The sequence below is a fragment of the Toxotes jaculatrix genome, chromosome 21, assembly GCF_017976425.1.
Source record: "Toxotes jaculatrix isolate fToxJac2 chromosome 21, fToxJac2.pri, whole genome shotgun sequence".
Lineage (NCBI taxonomy): Eukaryota > Metazoa > Chordata > Actinopteri > Toxotidae > Toxotes > Toxotes jaculatrix.
In genome coordinates this window covers 15,611,909-15,633,675 of record NC_054414.1, presented here as the reverse complement: position 1 = coordinate 15,633,675, position 21,767 = coordinate 15,611,909, and the positions used below count along the sequence as shown (strand labels likewise).

The 21,767-nt window shown below is 43.4% G+C and overlaps 2 protein-coding genes and 1 non-coding gene across 7 annotated transcripts; 2 read left to right on the top strand and 1 right to left on the bottom strand.

The window, feature by feature from the left end:
* The first annotated feature begins 6,499 nt into the window (after window positions 1–6,499).
* Window positions 6,500–8,978, top strand: tha1 (threonine aldolase 1). The gene is made up of 7 exons (XM_041067396.1): window positions 6,500–6,836; window positions 7,165–7,248; window positions 7,330–7,418; window positions 7,517–7,702; window positions 7,893–8,030; window positions 8,203–8,395; window positions 8,498–8,978. Exons 1-7 carry the CDS (start codon window positions 6,551–6,553, stop codon window positions 8,803–8,805), a joined length of 1,284 nt encoding a protein of 427 aa, XP_040923330.1. The 5' UTR covers window positions 6,500–6,550; the 3' UTR covers window positions 8,806–8,978.
* A 188-nt stretch (window positions 8,979–9,166) lies between these two features.
* trnal-uag lies at window positions 9,167–9,248 on the bottom strand. Its single transcript has one exon. It is a non-coding gene; the product is annotated as a tRNA-Leu (tRNA).
* Window positions 9,249–10,045: 797 nt separating this feature from the next.
* Window positions 10,046–21,346, top strand: eef2k (eukaryotic elongation factor 2 kinase). 5 transcript variants are annotated; one of them, XM_041067271.1, is made up of 20 exons: window positions 10,046–10,329; window positions 10,921–11,180; window positions 11,794–11,853; window positions 13,246–13,346; window positions 15,069–15,129; window positions 15,245–15,282; window positions 16,110–16,281; window positions 16,419–16,568; window positions 16,659–16,791; window positions 16,925–17,052; window positions 17,242–17,461; window positions 17,555–17,619; window positions 17,948–18,025; window positions 18,684–18,749; window positions 19,346–19,477; window positions 19,583–19,771; window positions 19,869–19,993; window positions 20,205–20,383; window positions 20,803–20,909; window positions 20,959–21,346. In XM_041067271.1, the coding sequence occupies exons 2-20, from the start codon at window positions 10,926–10,928 to the stop codon at window positions 20,959–20,961; spliced, it is 2,262 nt and encodes a 753-aa protein (XP_040923205.1). In that variant the 5' UTR covers window positions 10,046–10,329; window positions 10,921–10,925; the 3' UTR covers window positions 20,962–21,346. The 5 variants fall into 5 exon arrangements, with proteins under 5 accessions (XP_040923205.1, XP_040923204.1, XP_040923206.1 ...); XM_041067270.1 differs by having other exon boundaries at window positions 20,803–21,346; XM_041067272.1 differs by lacking the exon at window positions 18,684–18,749 and adding an exon at window positions 18,434–18,490 and having other exon boundaries at window positions 20,803–21,346.
* Window positions 21,347–21,767: the final 421 nt, after the last annotated feature.

The following is a 21,767-nucleotide window of genomic DNA, read 5'->3' as shown; positions in this document are numbered from 1 at the left end:
GGAAAGACGTTTGGTTGGCCCATCAGCTCGAGTATTGTCACAGCCGCTTCTGATAAAGCCAGACCAGCTTCCAGGAAACCAGAGATTTACCCTCCAGCATTCCATCATTCCTTCACCGTCAGCGCACACAGAGGGAGACAGAGAGAACGAGAGGGAGCAGAAGGGGTATAGCAGGAACGTGGATCAATAAAAACCATATGGGAAGCATGCAGAAAGTCAAATGCACTCAAAAACATGTGCACGTACTATGTGTCAAGACCAGCGCAGTCTTGACCTGCACCCACTATGACACATGCAGACACACGCACACAGTCACTCAAACCACAATATTGTCTCTCCAGCTTTTGAGACTCATTCTGACTAACTTTATTTTCACTTAAATCATCACTGAAATCATTTTCCCGTAACACCTGGACGGCCTAACGGATGGGTGTGCCTGTGCTGTTACTGGCTGGAAGAACAAAGAAAACTACCTGGGATGACTTGACATGCACAAAACAGGTTGTTAAAGGCAGCGGTGAGGCATGTCGCAGGAGACTCAGTTGCACTGTTTTATCGAAGAGGTGAATTTTTTCTTCCTTTCTATTTTTCTTTCTTGCTGTTTTTGCTCTCCATTCACAGCTGTGCTGCGACCGTAGCGGCGGAGAAGCTCAGATGCCAAATGGCTTACTGTAACGGCATGGACTCAGACCAAGCCCTCCAACACTCTCAGGTGTCACTGTGTCCCCACAGCCAGCGAGCAGGGCTGCGTAACATTTGAACTTGAGACTGTAGCAGAAACACACCAGAGCACAAGCTCTAGCACATGCACATTCATATGTGGTGAGTAAGGGGTTTTTGGTCATGAATGAATGGCGACGCCCATGATTTACCTACAGTGGTGGATGAAATACTCCAATGCTTTGAGAAAATGCAGCAGTGCTATGATGAACAGACACTCCACTGCAAAGTAACACTCCTGCACTCACAGTTTAACTGTGGTTATGGTTCATAATTACTAGCAGTAATCGTGAGGTAAAGGAACTAATTTTAAGTGAAGAGTAGAGTACAGTTTCAGCGACAAATGAAAACCCTGCATCCCCACTGAAGAAAGTAAAAGAGACAAGCAATAGAAGGGAAAGAAGTAAAACAAATGAGGTAAGAGGGGAGAAATTTAAAAATGAAACGAAGAATTAAAGATAATTATATTTCTGGTTGAGTTCATTATCAACGTTGGAAACAATAGTTTGACAAAACACCTAGTTCATGTTTGTCTGCACTGAAAAGCATCTTAATCCATCTGACAGTTGCGGCGGAAAAAGCCATCAGAACCTAACCCCTCCGGAGTACGAACATCTGTGCAAAATTTGTGCAAATCCATCTTATAAATTTCACATAAATTTCAACATAAGTTTCACAGGATAAATGAAAACTTTGACCTGTTGGTGGCGGTGGTGTTACAGGAAACATTAGGGGATCAACCAAGTTATTGAAGTTCATCCTCTGGGGATCATGAATGGCTGAACAACATTTTGTAGCAATCCATCCACTGGTTGTTGAGATATTTCAGTCTTTTGTGTACTTGCCAGCACACAGTCATTCCATTACATTTGCACACACTGTCTATGTAAGTCAGCATCACCACAGTGTATGAATTGACAGCAGTAGGAAAAGTGTGTGGGAGGGTGTCAGTCCCTGGCCGTCAGTTACATAATAAAGAGGTGACTAACACGAAAGAGACTCCACATCCCTTGGTATTTCTTTATCAATACTCTTCCACCGTGGTAGCTGGAATATCAGTGTCAGATAAAAACGGTTTCTTGCGAGTTAAGACTAAAACAGCTTTCTGGGTTTTGTTTCAAGTTATACTCTGGATTTTACAGGGTTTTTTTACTGCAAATTAAACTCGACAGAGGCCTTCAATCCAAACTAGGGATTCTGAACATGAACAGCAGCAGTTTTTCTGCCAATAACCTGACAGACTCCTCTGTTTCATCTCAACAGGGATCCAATTGGATTAAACAACCCTCATTGCTGAGCCCTCTGCACCGAGTCCATTCAGCTATTGACCTGCCACAGCACGCATCCCCCAAACACAAAACAAATGGCACTGCTCGGGCTTTAGAGTGTATGTGTGTGCATATTTAAGAGATTTCACCTTGTGAGAACAGCCCACTCATTGCAGACTAATAACCACTGCTTTATTCAAATACGCTTTTCCCTGCAAAAGGTGGCATTTACGCACACAGAAACACGCACACTCTCATGACCCCCCCTTCCCTCTGTTTTTTTTTTTTTCAATGTGAAGGATCACATTTGTTCCTGAAAGAGGAAAACAGGGGGTCCGCTGTGTGTGTGCACCCAGCGGTGAACAGCATCTGAATGCAAGAGCCAATCAGAGAGCTGTATAGACACTGAGCCCCCCAAGTACTGCTGGTTTATAGGGCTCAGCTTCAGAGAAGTCACATGACTTCCCAGAGAGAAGGAGAGAGAGAGCGAGAGGGGGAGAGAGAGAGAGGAGTGGGCAATGTGGGAAAAGAGGATGAAGAAGAGGAGGAGGAGGAGGAGAGAAAAGAGGGTCAGGAGGGTGACAGGATCGCTGTGAGGGGTGAATTGAAGGTCTGGTAAATGCATGGAGCAGAGGGAGGTGAAAAAAAGAGAGAGGGATGCAACTCTTCTCGGAAGTGAATTTATACAGGCTGGTCTTGGTCTATAATTACAGCTGAATGAACAAAATGAGAAATGAGTGACTGAGAGAAGTCAGTGAGTGGATGAATGAAGGATGAGATGAATGAGTACATGCAGGCGATAGTGGTTGCATTTGATTACTACAGCGGGTAATCTTGATGGTCTGGTTAACCCTGCCTCATATTGTCACACAACAACTATCTTCACCACAATGCTTAAAGGGACAGTTCACCCCAAAAAAAAAAAAAAAGATAATTTGTGTGCAGAGGTTTTGAGAGATCAGTTAGGCTACAATGGAAGTGAATTAAATTTCGTTTGAGCACTCAGGGCATCTTAAAACCCCTTCATGTTTTCCCAGAAGCAATTTTCTGGCTACTATAATTCACAGACATCACATTTCAAGAGTTTGAGGCTATTTATTTGGTGTAAAGTGGTTCCAACGAAAACTATTCACAGATCGTTCTGTGGAAACAAGTGATGCACAATGTCATATTTCAGCGCTCAAACTAAATTCTGTTTGCTTCCATAGAATTGGGCTGGAAAAAGAAGAATACCTCATAACTATGTAAATATAACCAAAACTGCCAACTTGCCAAAAGTATGTAGACACCCCTGTCCACCTGCCTCTGGACCGAGTTTGGGTCAAATCTTGCTGCTGCAGTGTGCAGTGATATTTCAGACAACAGTGTGCTTTCACGTTGTGGGAACAGCTTATGGAGGGCAACACTAAACGATTCTAGATTAAAAAATAATAAGCACATTATTTGATAATGAAAATAACCCTTAGTTGCAGCCCTAGTACAATGCCAGCTCCATAAAGACGAATGCTTTTCCCTGTTTGGTGTGCAAGAACTTGATTGGCCCACACAGAGCCCTGGCCCCAGCCCCATCCAACACCTTTGGGATGAACTGCGACTGTGAGCCAGACCTTATCAGACAACATCAGTGCCTGACCTCACTAATGTTTCTTGTGGATAAATGGGAGAAAATCCCTGCAGCCAGGTTCCAAAATCTTGTGGAAAGCCTTCCCAGAAGAGGGGAGGCTTTTACGGGCAGCAGATTAATGGCCATGGTTTAGGAAACAGATGATTAACAGTCACACATGGGTGCAATGTTTGGTTGTCCACATACTTTTGGCCACATAGTATAGCTGCATGGTTAGATACCACTAGAGAGAGGCTGCAAAATCTGAAAGTGGACTGTCCCCATTCTGCTTTGAAAAAAAGTGGAAAGAAAGAATTTACACCACCAAGTGTGTGTGTGTGTGTGTGTGAACTAAAGCATGTCCACATGGCCTGTGACATATGACGGGGGAGGGGGGTGATGTGTGAAATGTGAAACAGATGTTAGTCTTTTTTCACAGGCACTGATGTCAACACCTTTGCACTGCACAGGGAAGTGTGTGTGTGTGTGTGTCTGTCTGTCGGTGTGTGTGCGTCTTTGTGTGTGTGTGTGTGCATGCAACACCGCATTTGAGAGAAGGCTTCCCATAAACACCTGTTTTGTTCCGGTTAATATCTCTCGTCATAGTGAAGAAATGATGGCCTCAGTGAAAGAGGAGAGAGAGGGAGAGAAGGGGAGGAAAGGAGAGGTGGGGGGTTGGGGGGAGGGGGGGGGGGGGGGGGGAGGAGGGGAGGGGGTCACCTCCATTCCCCTCCGTCCGTGAAAGAGAAGAGCTCATGTGGGATGAACACATTCGTTTATTCATTCGGCCCGTCTATTTTCAGCCCAGTGGGTTTATGGTTATTGGAAAGGCGTTGCCGTCTCGCTCCTTCCCAGAAGGAGTCAATATTTCTCCCTCTCCTTCATTTCTCCCTCTCTCTGCCTCTTTTTCTCTAATTCAATATTTTCTCCAAAACACCACTCTCCCCTCCACGCACAGGCAAGGAATGCTGGAAGGCATTTGAGAGAAACAAAACACACAAGCAAAGACACCGAGCACGTACACACACGCACAGACATAGACACACACACACACACACGCATAGACAAAAGTGTGAGGTTACAGAACACAGTGCCAACTGTGATCCCGGAAAAAACTCCTGCTCCAGGACGTCTCCCACTTTCTCCATCTAATCGCCCATCGCTGCTCTGTCTCTCTGACCGATGCATCTTCATCTCTCTCTCCGTTCACGGCTCGAGCTCGAGCTTGTGGGGCTCGAGAGACCGACTGTGGCCTTTTTACGATGCTGATGTTTGCTAATGACTTTTAACGACGACTTGTTATGGCTCATAAAACCTGGCTCTGTTACCGACAATATCAACTTTAACTACAGCACGGTGCGGTCCTGATAACACACACTGGGCCTTTTATCAAGTGATTAAAATCAGACAAGACACCATGAGTATGCATGCGAGTGGGAAGTGTGTGTGTGTGTGTGTGTGTGTAGGGAGAGGGAGGGAGGGAGGAAGGGAGGGAGGAGGGAGATGGTGCTTGTGGCGTGAATGCTGCCATTGCATTTGTAGGTCAGAGAGAAAGAGTGAGTGTCAGGGGGAGGATGGGGTTGTTTTGTAATGGTTGCACCTCCCTCATAGCCTAATCTCAGTTCAGGGAAGATAAATTCCCACAAGCCTTCACCTCCAAATATTGACTTATTCCCTGAGAAATGAGGGAACTGAGGCCTTATTGCTGATAAAAATAGAGGACAGTGCCGGATATAACCAGTTTAGTTTGGGCCAGAGCCCATAGTCCCATCAGATCATACAGTATGTGTTGGTGGGGGTGGGCGTGGTGCCGGCACATGTTCACCTCCTTTCTGGCTCTCCACAATAAGATAAATGGATGATGAGTGAGCGCCAGTTAGAATTAGCTTTACGGCTCAAGTGCAAGGAGAAAGGTCAGGCCAAAAGCAGATTTGTGACCCCTGAAGAATCTGTGTATGTGTCACAGTTATTTCAGAGCATTTGTGACCACACAGCATGGTGTAAACACATCATACACACTGGCATGGGAACAGACAGACACACACAGATGCACAGAGACAGCTACAGAAATGCATGCCTCGCTCACTGGGGTGGATTAATGCGGGACATTGTGTGACTTCCATGGGTCAAATATGTTCTAAACACAAAATCAGATTTTCTGTGTTTTATTGCATTGAAAACTGGATATCTTTGGCTTTTTCACTGCTGGTTGGACAACACAAGACATGAAGATGTCCTTGTCTTCTTGGCTACTGTGATGGGCATTTTTCATTGATTTCTGATTATGTATACCAAATGATTGAGATAGGAATTTATCAACAGATTAATCAGTAATTAAATTAATCTTGAGTTGCAGCCACAGAAGACACAACAAACTCACCCATACAGTATAATGTGATCCAGTACAATAATCTGGCAATAATTTCTATGAGGCCCTCATAAACTCAGTTTTTTTCTAAGACATTAATTTCATTTTGGTATTTTCTGAATGTAATTCTGTTTGACACCAGCACCACAAACTACAACCTCACGACAACACCTCTTACAAACAATATGAATACAAATTTAAGATTGCAGGTCTGTGGTGTGAGATTAAATTACAACTTTTGTGTCATGCTTTTATCCTGCCTACAATCTGTAACTGAAAGAAATCAGAATACGTGAATGAGGGGATTAAAATTCCCTGGATTATGTTACCAATCCGGCCACAGTTTGAAATAAGAGGAGCTGCAGTCCAGATGAAGTATCTAGTAACAGGAGTAAGATCTTACACTGATGCTTCACATGCATAATCTGTCGAGATAATAGCGCCATCTTGGGGTCCACACTGCTCTGTGCATGTTGATCAGCTGATAGGTCATCCATTAACTGTCCTTGTAGTCAATGATTATCGATTACAAGGCAACGATCCAGAGTTCAATACAAAAACACCACCAATGAACATGATTTAAAGCGGAGCATGATGTCTTCTGCATTTTCCTGCAGGTTTTTGTTTAAATTCTTAAACCACGGTATCGTCGCTTCAAGTAAAGGACATGCAGCAGCCGCTGTGTTGGGACGGAGCCCCGTGCGGGGCTACTACAACACCGGGAAGACCAGGTACACCGGGCCGGGCGGAGCGGCCCACGTCCGGGTGGTGGACCTCCGCAGCGACACGGTGACCAAGCCCGGGCCGGCGATGCGCCAGGCCATGGCGGAGGCCGAGGTCGGAGATGATGTGATGGGAGAGGACCCGACAGTTAATGGTCAGAGCCGAACCGTGACGGTGATGACAAACTTAACTGACTTATTTACAAATAGGTGAAAATTAGTTCCTGCATAACTGTGTCAAGGGCTATAAATGAAGCTGGTATAGCCTACGGTAACTGATAGGTAATTATTCAGAATCAGAGTCAGTCACAGTCAAGACTGTCCGTAGACCCTCAATAGCACAGAGTGGGAGCAGGGAGGACTGGCTCACAATGTCAGTTCAGTTCAAAAGTCAATGAGTAATTTGGTGGAATGCATGCACACCTGTTTTTTTTTCTGTCTAACTTCTGAAATGCTGCCAAAACTTTTGTCTAATTTCTCCAGAGTTACAGAAAATTGCAGCTGATATGTTTGGGATGGAGGCCGCGCTTTTTGTCCCTACTGGAACCATGAGCAACCTCATCGCAGGTGAGCTGTGCTTTTCACCGACAGCCTGAATCCCTTTTCAGATCAGAACGGTCCTAAATGTGCACGCTTTTCATTACGCAGTGATGGTGCACTGCAGGGAGCGGGGCGACGAGATGATTGTGGGCGATCTGTGCCACATACACATCTATGAGCAAGGAGGTAGTGCACAGGTGAGTGTGTGCAGAGCGCAGACACCTGTAGTTGGGCCCTCATCTACAGGTCAGTTTTTACTTCTAGGAACTCAGCGTGTATTTGTGTGTTGACACAGCTGGCTGGTGTCCATGCCACTACAGTGACCACCCTCCCCGATGGAACATTTGACTTGGATCAACTGGAGTCGAAGATCCGCCACGGTTACCCTGATCCCCACTACCCCCGCTCACGCCTCATTTGTGTGGAGAACACACACAACATACAGGGAGGACGTGTGCTGCCTCTGACCTTCCTGCAGGAGGTGTGTGAGATTTGTTTTCTGAAGGAGAACAGTACATTTTATATCAGCAAAGCTTGCGCTGATAGAAAAACATTTACATTTCAACATGTGAAAGCAGCTGCTGTGATTCTTGCCTTATTAAAACAGAGCAGAGAATCCAGCATCCGTCACAGGTTTGATCATCTTCGGGTGGTTTGTTTTCATCTCCAAGGTTCGTGCTTTAGCAGACAGATATGGTCTGTCAGTTCACATGGATGGAGCCAGGGTGATGAATGCTGCTGTGGCCCAGGCGGTGCCTCCATCCACCATACTGCAGCACACACACACCGTCAGTGTGTGCCTCTCCAAGGTGGGACCGCAAAGCACAAAGACACCAGAGGAGATGATACTCAGTCATTTCTTTGTGTATCTTTTAAAATCATATGTGTTTAGTCAAAAGTTACAAAGATGATGCAAAGAGATTAAATAAAACATTTTCTAAAGCAAAGTCAAATTCACATTCACATTATGGTGTGCAACAGGGTTTGGGTGCCCCCGCGGGAACCATGCTGGCTGGACCCCAAGACTTCATAGCCCAAGCAGTGCGGTGCCGTAAAGCCCTGGGTGGGGGGATGCGGCAAGCTGGTGTACTAGCAGCAGCTGGAAAACTGTCTTTACTGGATATGGTAGGAAGACTGGAGGAGGATCACCGCAATGCAAAAACCTTTGCTCAAGGTGAATAGTTCACGTTTTTGTCTATGAAAATTTAATGATTAACTGGCTGCCATTATATTCCAGCTCATAAATGCTTCTTGCTTGTTTCTTCTCCAATTCCAGCTCTGCTCGACTGTGACCCTCCTCTATTTGCTGTAGACATGGCGGCCGTGGAGACAAACATCCTACGTTTCCGTCTAGAGGAACCCAGTCTCAGTCCCTCTGAGTTCTGTGCCCGCATGGGTCAGGTTTGTGAGGGAGAGGAGGCAGCATTGGGACAAGGCATACAAGTTCTCATGTACCCTCATTTTGGAAACTCAGTAAGGGCTGTGTGGCATCTTGGGATATCCCCTGAAGATACCCAGCTGGCCATCCAGAAAATGCAGTTTGTTGCTTCTCAGTACTTGAAGGAAAAACTCAGGGCCCAGTGAAATCTAATTTCTGCCGAGATGTGTGGTCTAATCACTAGGAGTGATCATAGAAATCTTACACAGACTGATCTGGAAAAAGACTGAATGACATGGGACTAATGGCTAATGGAGTCATTTTGGATCATAGACCCCATGTTTTTTGCAATTCTTATGCAATAAATTTATTGAAGCACTGTGTCTTGTCAAAGTTCGTTTCATATTTTTAAAGGTATTTTTGGGGTATATTTTATATTCTTTACACAGCGGAGAGAGACCAATGAGAATAGCACATTATTATGTTAAGAAATAAAAAATAATGTTCTTAATGAACCTGAAAACCTGTTTTCTCAACCAAAACTACGCAGCAATGTTCAAAAGGTACTGGCAGCGGTGGGATTCGAACCCACGCCATCGAAATGACTGGAGCCTAAATCCAGCGCCTTAGACCACTCGGCCACGCTACCACGTTGGTACCTAGTTAACGATCACAGTTTTTATATTTAACCAGATCATTAGGCGTATGCGGTTGGTTTGTGACTGTGTCAATTGATCGCTTTTATGACAGACTGTGGCTAATATTAGTTAGATGTTTCCTAGCTTAATGTGTTAGCATAAAGTGCTAAACGTCCACCCGCCCGCCATCGGACCGCTTTTTTTTTTTTTTTTGCTGCAGCCTGCCGTTCATCCACCGGATCTTTGGGGTTCCCCCATCTTTCCAACTTTAACCCCCTATTATACCTAATATGTAACCTTTATTTCTGAAGAAGCTCTCCAAGCTTCCGAGGAAGCGTACTACTCGGGTAACGGTACATTATACTTGTGCTCTGACTGTACAGCTAGCTATAACTTATACAGTGCTGCTTTCAAGTGCTCCTCGCAAAATAAAAACTACTTATGCAGAGTAATACTGAGAAACGCCACCACAATTACCCAGAGCCCGAGTTACACATTCGGCTTGTTTGTTTTGTCCACAAATAGTCCAAACTTCAAAGTTAGTAAAAAAAGATTAAAAAGAAAATAAGTAAATCCTTATGTTTGAGTTTGCCTCCGAAAGGTAGTATCATAAAATAGAAACACTCAAGTGAAGTACAAGTACCTTAAATTTAAATACAGTACTTGAATAAATGCTCTTAGCTTTATTACACCACTGGAAGTGTTTTTGCAAATCGACAAACTCCTGTCTCACACTGTCCGTTCATGTGAGTGTTATATGTCCGATAGTCACGAAGGTAGCAGGAGGCAGGGGCGTGGCTATGTGAGAGCAGAGCGGTACGTGCTGAGGGCCCACGTCGTCGTGGTGGACGGGTACAAGACCTACAATCCGCTGCCAGGCACGTCCCCGGACCTTCAGGATACGTTGGAGAACCGGGACCGACCTCGTCTGGTCTGGTTTGGCCTGGGAGGAGACTCTTAACTACAGCCGCTGCAGTTCGGTCTGTTTACAACTGAAACCGAGAGACGGAAGATCACTGAGGGGCCTGGATACACTGTCACAGTCTGTCAAGATCGAGTGATTAAAGGTGTGACTGTGCATCAGCATATAAGGTTGGTTGTTTATTCAATGCGTGCATCTAACAGCAGGACACAGCATACCAAACTCAAACTCGCACTTCTGTGGTAAATCGCATTGCAGCATGCTGCAACACGGTATCCTACATTCATGGTTGCTCCTGCATGACTGTATTAGCAGCAGCAGCTCAGGAACTTTATGTAATGTGCTAGTATGTCCATTCCTCTCCACCAGCCGGCTGCTGCTTTAATATCTGTTGACACACTGCCTTTGCCTGCAGCTGAAGAGATTGGTGCTTAACGACGGTGAATAGCACTGACTCAGTTAATTAATTTGGCTTGCATACTGACACTCATCACTTATCGCTCAAATAAATGCACATCATTATTATATAGTTTAATTGACTTCAGTTTTATGTGCAGCATATGATGCACATATCATGCTGCAGCCACTACTAAGTTAACACAGATAACTTTCTCACATAAGATGCACAGATGTGCAGCCATGATGCAGGGTTGTTGTGTACATGTACTAACAGGGCTGCCACAGATTAACTCCAAACTGCCTTTATGTGGCTCTGATTTACACTCACGCTCCTGTCTCCTCTCTTGTCAACAAAACACCAGACATCATGGAGGACGACCTGATGTTCAGCATGGAGGAGGAGGGCAGCGCCAAGAGACCCCCGGTTCAACGAGGCGCCCCCAACCAGCGGGCATCCTCCCTGAGTGATGCCAACGCCAGCGATGATGATGATGACGACGACGACCACTTCATCTGCCCCATCCTGGACGACTCCAGCAGAGAAATCTGTCACTACCTGAAGAATCTGGTTTACACCCGGCAGCTGTCAAACTCTCTTCCAAAGAGCAACTTTATGTACAAGGTGAGCTGTTTCCCTGGCAACATGATGCAAGATGACAGCCAAATGTATCGTAAGGCCAGAAGTATCTGCAAATGTTGAAATAAAGTACTGAAAGATTTTTTAGTCATTCTCAATATAAAGTAAAAACATGTTGTGTTTAGTGTGTTGTGCTTAGGCATCATGATAAATGCTGTAGTTCTGCAATTTGCTGTGAGAACAGCTCTTTGCCTTATATGGAGAGCTGATCTGTGCGTGCTTGCACACACAAACCAGCGAGTGTGCTATCTGTATGTGTAAGTATGTGTTCGCTTACTGAAGTGGAAAGCTGGTCAGCCACCTCTTAAATGCACTCTCTGACAAGAACAGGAAGTACCACAGAGTGTTTTTCACTTCGTGTGATTACTTTTTATGTAAACATGAGTCCGGCTTTCTCCAGACCAGCAGAGAGCATTATGTATTATAGCTCGATTCAGAGCCACTGTGCACCAGCCAGCTGCAGGGATGAATAGCCTTTTTAGTTTTTGTTTTGTGTTGTTGCTTAAAGCACCCATCATCAATTGATGCTATTTGAAATTATTCTGTGTACTTTGTGTGCTGATGAAAAGCCGTACGTTTTCTTCACCTTTCCACATAGAATGAAACAGAAACAGTGGCAGAACCTCGGTCGTACAAGGTTTTGTCTGAGAGCGCACGGGTATGTTACAGATCAAATTATATCTTTCCTCTCTCCCTCTTCACCAGAGACCATCTACGCCTCCATTCTTCCCACTCCACTCTGTAATTTACTCTCCTTTTGCTTCACTGTATTGGAATGTCCTTTTATTTTTGGAGCAACAAATATACTTTTCACCTATTTTCACTTCCCATGACTCTCTTTATGCTGATGTTATGTGTATCCTAATCAGTGCATCCTCCCTTCCTTTAGAATGTTTTCCTCTACTAAAGAGTTCATTGATCGTCACTAACAAACCCCTGAAATGTGATATTGCTGTTTTACAAAATCACACTCAAAATAAGTCACATTTTTCTGCAAAAGTTTTAGGTTCAGGAAGCTTAAGATTTACTTTTAGAAGATGACAAAAATCTCAGATAGCAATTGTGGTTAAAAATGTATTCTGAGCATAGCTGTGCATTTCAGTTCCATACCAGGCTTTACCCTTTGATCCTTAAGTCTTGTGACCTGGCTGTAATGTTACAGACCTTGTAGTTCCCGCTGGACGAGGCCTGAAGTCAGATGTGTCGTCTGCTCCTCCTCGTGTGACGCTCAGTCACTTAAAAACACGACCCTTCTTATTTCTCTTCATGTAAATCCTGAACTCTAAATATAAACATGCCTTGAATGCCTGCTGGACAGTGACCGGTGTTACGAGGAAGACGTGCTGCTGTGCCGTGTAGGGTGGGTCAGGATTTGGGTTACTGTAGCAGGTTTAGATTACTTCTGACACTTGATTCATGGGTTCTACTAGGAAAGTTATTTTTTGAAAATAGCAGAACTGCAGATGGCCATAAAACATCCTGTGGTGATCATATTCATTTTGGGGTAGCAGTAAATTATTTAGGTCATTACAGAATAAAATCCCATGTATTATTTCAAGATCACTTCATTCATCAATTATACTTTCATGCTATTTTAATGATTGTGTGTCTCTTTCCTAGTTTGTACTTTTAAAATGATTCGTTTTTCTCCCTTCCTCCTCCACCTTCCTTTCCTCCTGATTTGCATACTGTCACAACAGTTTCAAACTAAAGACGTGTCATCTTTAGAGCAGGCTCTCGTTTACATTGGTGTGTCCCTGAGTTTTGTTGATAAATGATCTGCATAGCAGCTGATTAAAAGCAAATACTTTGAAGGATGAGGGGGAAGTTGTTCAGTGCAGAATTAGTGAAATTTAATTTGCTCAGGTAATGATCACAGTATAGGCATGTAGAGGCACAAAACTGTTCAAATTAAATTTCAGGGTTTTCGCACTGAACTTCTTCCTCTCTCTTTTTTTCTGGTTAACCTGTTTTGAAAACCAACCATTCCTTTATTTTTGCTTAAAAAAAAAAGTGTCAGCTAATAAGTCAGTTTTTTTTATTGTGGCAGGAGACATGGAAAAATGCAATCGAAAAGGCCAAAGCCATGCCCGACCCCTGGGCACAGTTTCATCTGGAGGACATTGAGACTGAACTCTGCACTCGTTACAGGTATGAATAACTGTTGGCTGTGAAAAATCCTTAAATAAGATAAGTTTGAACAATGACACTGAAACTCGTCACAGAGCTGAGGGGAACTGCAGAGTTCGGTGATAATTCTCTGTGGGTTTGTCATCTCAGACAACCATTTTTACATTACACATAGTCATCTGACCAATTTTAAGTGCAAAAATATTGATAAGAGCTTTAGGATAAAACATATTTTACCATTATTTGACAATGAGAGGTTCCCTAATTGATATTAGCCTGTGTGTTCTTGAACTCTCATTGAAGTGACAGTGGGCTGTCACAGTTGTCTCATATCTAAGTCAGTGGTGCTAATCTTTAACTGTTGACAAACGTTACTGGCCCTTCCCTCTTAATGGGCACATGAAACACTGGTGTCCCTTGGCCCATCCATCAGTTGGCAGGATAACTAAGTATCCACCCAGTGTCCACCCAGTTCTCAGATGTGGGCAGCGTTATATTAAGGCAACAACAAACAATTGAATGGGTGTGGGCAAAAAAAAAAAAAAACGGCGGAAAATGAATTCTTTCGTCTGTGTGTGTGTGTGTGTGTACTAGGCTTGTTACATAACACACAGAACTGGGACTTGACTACAGAGAGAGGAGGGACTGTCAGGAGCTAGGATTTTTTTTTCATGTGCTAATTTTACCCACATGTAACCTCACTCCTCTTTCCCTCCGTAATGCCCCCCATAGCAGGAACTTAATGGAGTGAAAGTCATGGTACACTGTGTTCCCAGGCCTAAAACTGTTTGTTGGCAGAAAAGAGTGGAGATTAGCTTTTGGACAGAGGGAATAGACCACTGTTCTTGTCTGGCTAGTTTCTTGTTTGAAGGCACTCAGGTTTCAGCAGTGGAGACTTGCAGCTGCACCTACAGTTCATGCAGTATTCATTAACCATGGACACACACCCCGCCAAGCCAAACAGACACACAGACCCAGACATACAGTGTGTACACCTCATTTTTATCACCATATTGATCGCATGAGTTCATACCTGGCTACGTTCATTCCCTGAACCTTCAGCCCACAGAGAAGTGGGTGCAGACCAAATTGCCTTTCTTTGGAAACAGGACACACTCTGGAAAACACTCACTTCCTTTCTTTTTTCGTTCTTCTCTCCTGGTTGTTTTTCACAGAGAGGAAACCAGATGTTTTATGGGGCTCCATGATAAGAATTGATAATGGCCAGGAAAACTCCCACACAGCGGGCAAAGACTAACTTGGCTTGTGTGAACAAGACGGGAAGGTTTTTGACCTCTTTTTGTAACTTTAATAAGTCACAATTTTATCTTGATTTGCGGGTTTATTGACAATAGAGGCCATAGAAAGGCAGCCAGCTCTGTGTTGCTGACAGGTCAGTGGGAGTGATTTGTAATGTAACAGGTGTAAAACATAATCAAGTGACATTTTCTCCCCACAGCTGTGTGACGTAAAACTGCCCCACAGATGGACGACCTCACAGCCACTCTGCTTGAAAAGAGTCACTGTTTTACAGTGCTGTAGTAGACTTATTTTCAAAAATATCAATGAATATCAGGCTGCCACTAAAGGTTATTGTTATTATCAATTAAAGTTTTTTAATCGGTTATTTTTTGGGGGGAAAAGTGGTGTAACCACTGGACTATGCTATATGAGATTTGTCATTTTTGAGAGAGATATTTGAGTGAGCATAATCGGTAAAACTGTCACTGTTCATCTTCACAGGTATAATGCCATCACAGGAGAGTGGGCTCAAGACCAGGTCCACCTCAAGATGGGTGCTCAGGTATGACTCCTCTCCAGAACAAGGACTGTTTTCCCAACATTTAAAACACACATGCACATAAGAGCTTCGCAGTCTTTTACCTCTCGTCTAATTTATTTGCCCTCGTCTCTCACAGCCGTTTGGGAAAGGGGCGATGAGGGAGTGCTTCAGAACGTAAGTTGAAGTATTTTTCTGTATTCATTAGCTCTCATCCAGCGGTTATTGCCCTCAAGTTGTATTATTGGACGTTGTCGTGGTGCAGGTCCACATTCCTCACATTTCTTGCTCTGCCTCAGGAGAATAGCTGCTGATGGATTCAGCAGTTTCAGAGCCAAAGATGGTACTAGGAATATCACACTGGGGTAGCTTTATGAAGTCTTCCATGATGGCGCTGGGGCTTTATTTTGAACTTGTTTTCTCAGTATTGATTTCCTGTATGTTTGCTGTTTTAAGTAAAATGGAATTTCAGTGTATATTGCGAACACTGCTCCACTCTGTTTTGGCATCTGCATGACGTTTCAGAATGAAAGAGAAAAAGGATAATAGTCTAATTGTTCCTGTTTAATCCTCAGTCATGTGGGAAGTGGGAGAGAGAGGCATCCATCAACAGCTCCCCGTTTCAGCTGTTTGCTGTTTGCAGTATCGCACAGAAAAATTCCTCTCTCACAAAACCCCAAGCCTGAAAACAAATACCCCAGCCCCCACAAGCCCAAACATGTTAGGACCTGAAAATAGAAAATCTCTACATCTGAGATATGGTATGTTTTTCCTGTTGCGTTTGTACATGTGTGGGTTTCTTTCTGACCCAGGGTCACTGAGCACATCTGAGATCAGTTGATGCTACAATCAAAGATGACTTAAATGTAAATGTATAAATGTATATTTTATTAAAGTTTCCTAACTGTAGGGGCAGTTTCAGTTATCTACTGTGAATAAATGTTAATGTAATTCAAATGCTGCTGACTACAGTAATATCCAACTCTTATTTCCTTTCCCTCCAGGAAGAAGTTGTCTAATTTCTCGCATAGCAGCAACTGGAAGTCGGCATCTAACTATGTCGCTAAGCGTTACATGGAGACGGTGGACAGAGATGTTTACTTTGAGGACGTTAGGCTGCAGATGGAGGCCAAACTCTGGGGAGAGGAGTACAACCGCCACCGACCTCCCAAGCAGGTACAGGACAAACATTTACAGTTTGCTGACTAACTTCAGTCAGTTATCAAAAATGCAAAATATTATTCTGTCACTGAAGAGCCTGTGCTGCATATGTGTGAGTAAGAGACTGTGGTTCGTCTCTTTCTAAACCTCAGGTGGACATCATGCAGATGTGTGTGGTGGAGATGACAAACAGACCAGGTAAACCTCTCTTCCACCTGGAACATTACATCGAGGGAAAGTACATCAAATACAACTCCAACTCTGGCTTCGTGAGGGACGACAACATCAGACTCACCCCGCAGGTGAGTGACGTCACCCTTGGGTTTTGATACACGTTCAGTTAAAAAATCATTTAATAATCTTCATCTTTAATTCCCTCTTGTGTCCATCAGGCTTTCAGTCACTTTACCTTTGAGCGATCAGGACACCAGCTGATCGTGGTGGACATCCAGGGTGTCGGAGATCTCTACACTGACCCTCAGATTCACACAGAGAAGGGGACTGACTTCGGAGATGGAAATCTAGGTTTGGTTCTGTCTCACATGTTTAAATCACTTTGAGACACACTGACAAACCAGTCTGTTGTGTGAAGTTTGGTTTGGAATTATTAAATAAGCTTTGAAACTTATTTAGCATCTTGATCATACCTGTGTTCCAGGTGTGCGAGGTATGGCACTGTTCTTCCACTCACACCTGTGCAACAAGATCTGCAAGAGCATGGGCCTGACGCCCTTTGACCTCTCACCTGCAGAGAAGTCCCAGCTGGACTGCACCAACAAACTGCTCGTAAATTTCACATTTTAATAATACTAAATGGAAAAAATATCCTTGGAAATTGATAAAACAGTAAGAATAATGATATATACTCTCAGTTGCAAGAATGTTATCGCTAGTTTTCTTTATCTTTATCTTCAGTATATTCTGCTCGTTACTGTAGCAGTGTCTTCAGGAACAGTTCATCCTGTTGTATTTCAGAAGTCTGCACAGACGGTGCTGAGGGGCTGCGAGGAGCCTTGCGGATCTCCTCGTGTTCGCACCATGTCGGGAAGCCGGGCACCTCCGCTATTATCCCGCCTGTCTGAGACTTCATCTGCAGACGAGAGCATGAGTGACGTGGACTCCGTCCCCTGCTCGCCCCTCACCTTCCCCTGCTCCCCGCTTGCTGTACCTGGATCTATGGGCAAGTCGCCCATTGGTACGTGCATGAACACATTACTACATACTGCACATTTATAATAGCATGTTTCATGTAGTTAAGCATTATGTTCTTATCTCTATGTTTTAACAGGTTTATCTTTTACCGGAATGTATGAACATGAAAGGCTGAACAACAACAACACAGGTGAACACAAGGTGAGTAACAGCTCAGTGAATGTGACCTTCTGGGAAACACAGAAAACAAATAACACGTGTCACATTGCAGCAAATATTCTCCCCTTAAAAACTAATTGTATTTAAATCACTAAACTTCAGTTTGAATGCAAGTCAAGGTCCCATTTTTTGTAATTTTACTCTAAATTTTGATAAATTTCCAAGATAAAATAAAAAAAGGTAAGAGAAGCTGAAAATAGGTGTCATCTGTTACTTAAACATAGTTTTCAGCTTTGAGCTTTACTCACATGACCTCCACAGGGCTCACGAGTCACCGCACTGACTTTTGTTTTTCAAACTCTGTCTGTAGGAACCTGATAGTGGCGGTGACAGCGGATACCCCAGTGAAAGGAGGAGTGAGGGCGATCCAAATGACCACGTAGATGGGGTAAAGACTTCCATTTGACCTTCCTTTGGTTTAATTTGGTCAGTCAGACAATGTCCCGGGTTGTAATGCTGAATATTTTCTAGCAGTCAGTCAGAAATTGAAATAATTAGCTCATAGAACTTCTTCTTTTGACCTTTCAAGAAACAACAACCAAGAAATGCATTTGTGTCTGTGTCTCAGAGTTAACTAGCATTAAGTCTCAGAATATATTTTTAGATATATTAAAACTCATATTATCTTAAACATATCCATTTTAACTCTTTTCTTGGTGCTCCTCACTCTTCTTTGTCCTTCAGTTTTCTCAGTAGATGTTAGTCTGTTAACATTTCTTCTTCCCCACATTAAGTTTGGACAAGTGTTAGATTTTCTGACAGTAGGTTTCATAATGCATGTTGTATCATCACATAGGCCCATCATCGATACCACAGACATTATTCCGAGTCGGATGAGGACAGTGTCAGACGGGTAAACAAACATAGAGACATCAGTGTGTAAACATCATCCTCACCTCAGTCATAATCGAATAACCCTAATTTTCCTCATCCTTTCCTCACTTCGTCTCTTTTCCTTTGTTCCCCCCTCATGTTTTTAACAATGAAACAATTTCCTCACCTTTCTTCTAATCTAGCTCCTCCTGCTCTTTTTCTTCCCTCACTAGAGGAAGATGGTAGCTCCTCCAAGAGTCTCTGCAAACCTAAATTCAAACACTCCTGACTACGAATGGGTGATTACTTGCATGGAGGCTCGTAAGCCAGACGTTTCCCTGTGCTGTGCACTCTTATTGCTATATTGCTGTAAAGCTTTATATTTGCCAAAAAAAATTATCAAGCATGATTCTCAAGTTAAAATTTGAGCAGTTAATTGCACAAGCTGCTCCACTCTGCTCTTTATTCAGTTTAGCGAATAAAAACAGTCTGAAAAAGCAAAATACAGAGAAACTAAAAATGACATTTGGAATCAAAACACCATCTACCTCTGTTTCACCAACTCTGCCACCTTGCTAACGATTCTCGCCATTATACCTGTGTGTGTGTGTGTGTGTGTGTGTGTGTGCTCCTGTTTCCATGCTTTACATGATTTTGTGTTCACTGAGTGACAGGCGAGCAGGGGTGTACTCCTCCAGCTGTGTGCACAAGGCTGATCTGTGTCCTTTAATGTTAAAGCAGACTTTTCTGGATGGGTACACCCCTGAGAGTGGGGGGGCGTTTTATTTATTTTTTCAACTTGCACCTTGATTTACCTTCATCATATCATTTGTTTTCTGATGATTTTCTCCCTTTTGTTTTCCTTCCTCCATCTTGTACATCTGTTTCTACTCAGCTGACAGAAGAGAAGTGGAGCTTCTACCATTCGTCTCGCGCTCACATCCACCGACCATCGTGTGTGGCCACTGAGGTGGAGCGACTCAACGCTCTGCTGCAGAAGAAGATTGGCCAGTCAGTCCTCGGAAAGGTAAGAAAACACAACTCCTACAAGACTGAATCCAACTGTTACTGTTTTTTTAAGGAAATAGTTTCATGTGTTGAATATATTCTGGATCTCCGTCCTCCTTCCCAGGTCCACCTGGCCATGGTGCGGTACCATGAAGCGGGCCGTTTCTGTGAGAAGGACGAGCAGTGGGATCAGGACTCGGCCATGTTCCACCTGGAGAGAGCTGCCCTGTGTGGAGAGCTGGAGGCCATTGTCGCCTTGGGACAGTGCTACCTGCAGCTGCCTCATCACATACTGCCAGACAAGGAGCTGGAGGTACGATGCACCGTGTGTTTTTCATTTTGTTCTTCTTCTGATTTGACTTTGGTTTTGTCTGCAGCCTCATACCCTGACATTTTTGTGTCGTTGGCAGGATAATGCAGGAAACAGGATGAAAGGTTTCAAGTATCTTCTGCAGGCTGCCGAGGCTGGTGACAGATCTTCTATGATTATAGTGGCCCGAGCCTTTGATACAGGAGTCAATCTGTCAGCTGACAGGTCAGTGAAGGTTGTTTTAGGCAGAGAAACCTGTTTGAGTAATGAAGATGATGAATCCTGCTCTAGCAACCATGATAATACTGCCCCCTGGTGGCATTTATAGAAGTAATTTTTAGGGCAAGATAAATTTGAAGCTAAAGGATTTTTTAGTGTTTCTGTTTTGTTTAATATAGATTTGTGAATGCTTGCTTTTTATCTTTAAATTAACCAGAAAGCAGGATTGGGAAGAAGCGATTCACTGGTATGACACCGCATTGAACATGACCGACTATGATGAGGGGGGAGAGTTTGATGGGACGCAGGATGAGCCTCGCTACCTGCTGCTGGCCAGAGAGGCAGAGATGTACCAAGTGGGAGGCTACAACCTTACTGCAGACCCACAGAGAGCAGGTTTGTCTCCGCACTGACTTTACAGATCTCACTGTGCTGAATGTACTTTATACTATATTGAGTATACCCCTGTGTTTTAAAGGAATACCTCAATGCGGTCAGTCTTTTGAGTATCAAACACTAACCCCAGCAGCTGTGGTCACATGAATTCACAACAGATACAGTGGATTCCAGTGTCAGCCCTGAAAAAAAGGAAAATAAAGTCCATAGAAACTACTCAAACCACTCCTTCAGCATGACATATGTCTCTGCCATTTGTTAACATCAGGAAAAATACAGAATATTACCAGCCTAATTCTAACTGTATTTGTTAAGAGTCTTTCTTTGTAACTCAAGCTCAAGCTCAAAGCCATTAACTGATGCAAATATTATCACTGCCTCCGGCCTCACCTCTCGTGTCATTCCCTCCCTCCCTGCAGGTGATCTGTTTACAGAAGCGGCAGAAGCTGCCATGTCGGCCATGAAGGGCAGGTTAGCTAACCAGTACTACATGAAAGCTGAAGAAGCCTGGGCGTTGATGGAGGAGTAATTCTGGACACACACCTCCGTCACAAAAATTTGAATGATAGCCAGGCTAATTTATACACATTCAGGATACAACCTGAGTGGTTACAGTTTACATATTTTTTATTACAGAATATTGAATGAATTTTTTCCTGTTGGTGCTTTAGGTGAGAGTGTGTGTGTGTGTGTTCAGCCGACCAGGATCAGGCTTACTTCTCCAGGTTTCTGTTGCTCCTTCTCTCTGTTTGTGAAGCTAGTCATCCTGACTCCACTTTTCTTTTATTTCCTGTCTCTGATTTCCTTCTGGCAAAGTGACTGTTTTTGTATGATGGAGAAGGTCTGAAGAATCAGAACAAAGAAAATGGTTTACTTATGTTAGCACACTCATGTAGGAAGAATACATGTAAAAAAAAATGCTTGGAGTATAAAACTGTAAAATAAAGTTTGCATTGCTTTTTATGGGTGAACATCATCATTGTTGAGTTTGTTGGTATTAAAGGTCTCTGGATGACCCAAATACCTTACAGTATATTACAGAAGTGTTCTGTAATAAGCTTTATTTAATATGACTTGTTTTTGCAGAGTAATCCCAAAATGCACCAAATGAAACTCCAGTAATTCCAGTAACTCGTTTGCAGTATATAGATAGTATGAGAATTGGAATTAGCTGTGGTTGATCCTGTTTTTAATTGTGCCAAAAATTGGCACAAAACAAAAATAAAGAGACAAAGAAATGACTGTGGAGATGCAAAACGACGACAGACAGACACATAAGCTATAGACAACTAAAAGATGGAAAATCACCAAAAAATAGATGCCATTAGGAGAGGCAAGAATTAACCAGAGAAACACAAAATAGAGAGGAGGGCTTTCACGTCTT